Source organism: Octopus bimaculoides, chromosome 30, assembly GCF_046866305.1.
Source record: "Octopus bimaculoides isolate indiv1 chromosome 30, ASM4686630v1, whole genome shotgun sequence".
Lineage (NCBI taxonomy): Eukaryota > Metazoa > Mollusca > Cephalopoda > Octopoda > Octopodidae > Octopus > Octopus bimaculoides.
The window spans coordinates 9,321,937-9,327,654 of record NC_142957.1 but is presented as its reverse complement, the minus strand read 5'-3'; the positions used below and the strand labels follow the sequence as shown (position 1 = coordinate 9,327,654).

The 5,718-nt window shown below is 40.5% G+C and overlaps 1 protein-coding gene across 2 annotated transcripts in view; it reads left to right on the top strand.

Moving 5' to 3' along the window:
- Positions 1 to 331: 331 nt before the first annotated feature.
- Positions 332 to 5,718, top strand: part of LOC106882584 (putative aminopeptidase PLBD2) — a 35,153-nt gene continuing 29,766 nt past the window's right edge. For both annotated transcript variants that reach the window (XR_016239227.1, XM_089346391.1), the window contains exons 1-2: positions 332 to 972; positions 5,638 to 5,718. The exon at positions 5,638 to 5,718 is cut by the window's right edge and continues 172 nt beyond it. Coding sequence is in view for 1 of the 2 variants with exons in the window: in XM_089346391.1 (XP_089202517.1) it covers positions 755 to 972; positions 5,638 to 5,718 (299 nt within the window). In the remaining variant the exon portion in view is untranslated. The remainder of the gene's footprint in view (positions 973 to 5,637) is intronic.

The following is a 5,718-nucleotide window of genomic DNA, read 5'->3' as shown; positions in this document are numbered from 1 at the left end:
GGTTGAGAGGAAGAGACTGAGAGAAAGATAGACAGGCAGCGTGAGAGAGATAAAGGGAAAGAGAGATGAAGAGTGTGTTTAAGATAGAGAGGGAGAAGTGAAAGAGAGGGAGAAAGAGAGAGGGGGGAGGGATAGCGACAGAGAAAAAGAATGTTGAAGACTGAAGAGGAGGAGTGAGAAAGAGAGAGACAGAGAGAGCTAGCGAGATAGATAAAGAGTGTTTAAGATAGAGAGAAGGGGAGGAGTGAGAGAGCGAAACGAGTGAGAGGCAGAGAGATAAAGAGGGGGGAAAGGTAATAGAAAGAGAGAACGTTTATAAACTGGGATATTTGTTTATATATATTTTCTATGTGTGAAGTTGTGTTTGGAGTTGATAGAGGCTAATATTAATGGTGTATATCTAAAATAACAACAACAATAACAACACTGGCATTGGTTGGACAATTACAACATCAACATCGACTTCTATAGTCGCAAGAACAACAATAACAATTGTATTAACGACGAGGATTTCAAACGTTTGAAAAAGAAAACAAATGAACTTGTTTGTAACAAGAGCTGATCGAGGTTAGATCTAGTGGTTCAGGGTTCACTTGGGGCAGCAGTAGCAACAACAACATCGACAATAATATCCATCATATAACAACAGTAATACAGAATCCGCTGGTTCGACATTCATTTTGGAAGCAAAATAACAACGCGAAACTCTTTTTTTAAAGAGCCATCGTCTCTAACAACAACAACATCATCAACAATGAGGTCACGACAAGCCATTTCGTCACTGGCTTTGCTCCAGCTGGTAGCTCTGACCACCGTGGCCGCCACCTGGACAGCGGTCAATTCTCAGGTTGCGTACGACTATGCCTATGTGACATTCGAAGGAGGCGATTACAAAATCCATGAAGGCCAGCCCAATCCCAATGACAAATGGGTTGCTAAGGGGCGGTTCAACAACAAAATCAATGAAACAGGGTGAGTAGGTTTGCCTACCCTTTTTTTTTTTCGATCCCTTTTGATCGAACTCCCCCCTTTTTTCTTTCCTACGATCCCTTTTGATCGACACCCCTCCCTTTTTTTTCCTTCCCCTCCCAAAAAGAAAAGCTCTACATTGTATTTGTCCCATCTGTGTTGAGCCCTGTGTGGCTAATAAAAGAAATGTATCTATCTATCTATCCATCTGTCTGTCTACTTATTTGTGTTTAGCTACCCGTTCATCTATCTGTCGGTCGGTCTTCTGTCTATCTATCTATTTATTTATCTGTCTATCTGTCTCTATTTGTTTATCTATCTATCTATCTACTTATTTGTGTTTATCTACCCGTTCATCTATCTGTCGGTCGGTCTTCTGTCTATCTATCTATTTATCTGTCTGTCTATCTGTCTCTATTTGTTTATTTATCTATCTATCTATCTATCTATCTATCTATCTATCTTATTTCTTTACTGCCCAAAAGGAGCTAAACATAGAGGGGACAAACAAGGGATTAAGTCGATTACATCGATCCCCAGTGCGTAACTGGTACTTAATTTATCGACCCCGAAAGGATGAAAGCAAAGTCGACCTCGGCGGAATTTGAACTCAGAACGTAGTGGCAGACGAAATACCGCTAAGCATTTCGCCTGGCGTGCTAACGTTTCTGCCAGCTCGCCGCCTATATATCTATCTGTCGATCTATCTACCTGTCTGTCATTATCTATCTATCTATCTATCTGTCTGTCTGTCTCTTTGTCTTCTATCTATCTATCTATCTATCTACTCTATCTATCTATCTATCTGTCTGTCTGTCTGTCTGTCTGATATACACAGGAATTGTCTGTTCATCTGTACATCAGCTTATCTTTGTCTATCTGTTTATCTATGTCTGCCAGTTTATTTATATAGTATATATCTATTTTATCTATCTTTCCCTTTTTATATTTACATATCAGTATATCTTATATATCAGTCTACCTGTCTGTTTGTTTTTTCAGTCTGTCTGCCTGTCTCTCTGTCTATATCTACCTGTATATCTATGTATCTATTTATCTGTCTATCTATTTATCTATCTATCTATTTTTTGTAAATACCCCAAACGTTTTGCGATGTTTTGTTTTCATCGTTGTCCCCACTTTTGTTTTTTTTTTCTGCTTTGTTTTCGACCCCCTCGAAAAGAAAAACTCTACATTTGTATTTTGTCCACTCTGTGTTGAACCCTGTGTGGCTAATAAAGAAACCTATCTATCTATCTATCTATCTATCTATCTATCTATCTATCTATCTGTCTATCTACTTATCTATCTATCTATCTAACTGCCTGTATAGCTATCTATCTATCTATCTATCTATCTATCTATCTATCTATATAATTATTACAAATTAAAAGGGTAAAGGATTATCAATTTATTAATTAATAAATCAATTAACAATTAATAATTTTTACCAAGCCCATCGGTATGAAAGCACCATTATTGGTGGAGAACTTATTTAAAAGCTCATATATATTTATAAACATAATTAAGGGATCAGCAAATATTTGCTGAGAATCCCACAGATAGCTGCTATTTCTGAACTTCGGTATATGGTGAAGCAAATATTTGCTGATCCCTTAATTATGTTTATAAATATCTATCTATCTATATATATATATATATATATATATATATATATATATATATATATATATATGACCAAATTACCACATAACCAGTCACATGACCAATCACATGATCACATGATTTGTTGCATGATCAAATAGCCACATGACTAAACAGCCACATGGTCAAGCAACCACCTGATCAAACAGTGACACAACAAATAACTATGTGAGGGCACAGTTGCATGACTTAAACATGTCACATGATCAAACAGCCATGCAATCAGTTAGTTGTGTGACCAGACCAAACCAGACCAAACCAAACCAAGTAATCACATGATTAAATAATTAACTAAATGACTGCCAAAGAGTCACAAGATCTCCTCCTCTTCCCAAAGCAAGGATGGTCTGATGATGGTTAGCGTGTCCCCATTAATGTTCTTGGAGGAATTGAGAGAGAGAGAGAGAAAGGGTGGGGAAGTCTGAGAATACATTTGGCTGTCTGTCATGTACATAGAAGTAGGTTAGCTTAACAGTGCAAAGGGCATTATATATATATATATAACATATATCATACACACACACACACACACACATGTATGCACGTATATACACATACACACATATATACATATATAATGCACATATATATATATATAATATATGTATATATACACACATATAAATATATATATATACATATATACACACACATAAATATATATATATATATATATATACATATATGCACACACATATATATACATGTATATATGCACACACACACACACACACACACACACACACACATATATATATATAATACAAAATGGGACAAGAACACAAAACATCCAGAAAGACAATACGAAGAAAACAAGGACAGGTCATTCGGAGTTTTCTTTCCTCTGTCGAGTTCCAGATTATCTTTGCAATTTCGACTGAACCCGGAACCATATGGTTGGTAAGCAAGCTACTTACCACACAGCCATTCCTGCGCCTGGCTGTGGAGAAAAAAATTCTCTCGTATGGTAAAAAGGTGTAAAAACACCATATCTGTTCTGTCCTGTGTTAGCCCCTGTTGGATTCCCAGACATGTTTCTAGCTCTTCAGTTGTTATCAATGGAAAATACCTAAAAAAGGCAACTCTGGACAGACTTATTAAAGTTGTAGCTTTACCTAAAATACAGTCAACAGTATTGACTGAGTCACGGCATTAGATTCCAGGTCACGAACATGTTGTAAGTAATGTAAAGTTCACTCATGCATAGACACTGCTGGAGTCACTCCCTTTAAAGCAGCTCTGAAGTAGGCCATAGTAAAGACGGAAAAGAAACAATACATGAGAAGTTGACCTGAAAACCTTAATACAACTATTGTGAGATCTCAGAGAATTAAGATTATATTTATTTGGGGAAACAAGAACAAAAAGAAGCCATTAAGACTAAGTTGAATAAAGAAACTATTAGAACAGAAGCATTAGCTGGCAGAAGCATTAGCATTCCTGGTGAATTGCTTAGCAGTATTTCGTCTGCTGTTATGTTCTGAGTTCAAATTCCGCCGAGGTCGACTTTGCCTTTCATCCTTTCGGGGTTGATAAATTAAGTACCAGGCGCAGGAGTGGCTGTGTGGTAAGTAGCTTGCTTATCAACCACCACATGGTTCCGGGTTCAGTCCCACTGCGTGGTACCTTGGGCAAGTGTCTTCTACTACAGCCTCGGGCCGGCCAAAGCCTTGTGAGTGGATTTGGTAGGTGGAAACTGAAAGAAGCCTGTTGTATATATATAGGCGCAGGAGTGGCTGTGTGGTAAGTAGCTTGCTTACCAGCCACATGGTTCTGGGTTCAGTCCCACTGCGTGGCACCTTGGGCAAGTGTCTTCTACTACAGCCTCGGGCCGGCCAAAACCTTGTGAGTGGATTTGGTAGGTGGAAACTGAAAGAAGCCTGTTGTATATATATAGGCGCAGGAGTGGCTGTGTGGTAAGTAGCTTGCTTACCAGCCACATGGTTCTGGGTTCAGTCCCACTGCATGGCACCTTGGGCAAGTGTCTTCTACTACAGCCTCGGGCCGGCCAAAACCTTGTGAGTGGATTTGGTAGGTGGAAACTGAAAGAAGCCTGTTGTATATATATAGGCGCAGGAGTGGCTGTGTGGTAAGTAGCTTGCTTACCAGCCACATGGTTCTGGGTTCAGTCCCACTGCATGGCACCTTGGGCAAGTGTCTTCTACTACAGCCTCGGGCCGGCCAAAGCCTTGTGAGTGGATTTGGTAGGTGGAAACTGAAAGAAGCCTGTTGTATATATATAGGCGCAGGAGTGGCTGTGTGGTAAGTAGCTTGCTTACCAGCCACATGGTTCCGGGTTCAGTCCCACTGCGTGGTACCTTGGGCAAGTGTCTTCTACTACAGCCTCGGGCCGGCCAAAACCTTGTGAGTGGATTTGGTAGGTGGAAACTGAAAGAAGCCTGTTGTATATATATAGGCGCAGGAGTGGCTGTGTGGTAAGTAGCTTGCTTACCAACCACATGGTACCTGGTTCAGTCCCACTGTGTGGTACCTTGGGCAAGTGTCTTCTACTACAGCCTCGGGCCGGCCAAAACCTTGTGAGTGGATTTGGTAGGTGGAAACTGAAAGAAGCCTGTTGTATATATATAGGCGCAGGAGTGGCTGTGTGGTAAGTAGCTTGCTTACCAGCCACATGGTTCCGGGTTCAGTCCCACTGCGTGGTACCTTGGGCAAGTGTCTTCTACTATAGCCTCGGGCCGACCAAAGCCTTGTGTGTGGATTTGGTAGACGGAAACTGAAAGAAGCCTGTCATGTATATATGTGTGTGTGTGTGTTTGTCTTTGTGTCTGTGACGCTGCTACTGCTGCTGGTGCTGTTGCTGCTGATGAGGATGAGGATGAGGATGAAGTTAGACTCTTTTTCACATCCTTCTTGTTTCAATCTTGCATGTCATGCTTTCTCTCTCTTCCTCTCTGTTGCACTCTTTCACTCACATCATTCACTAATTGTCTCTCTCTTTTTTTTTTGTCTTCTCTCCCTTGCCAACCACTCTCTACTGGACAGGTGGTCCTACCTGTGGGTTGAAACCAACCCCAAAGGAAACAACGACTCGACGCAGGCCTACGCTGCCGGCCTCGTCGAAGG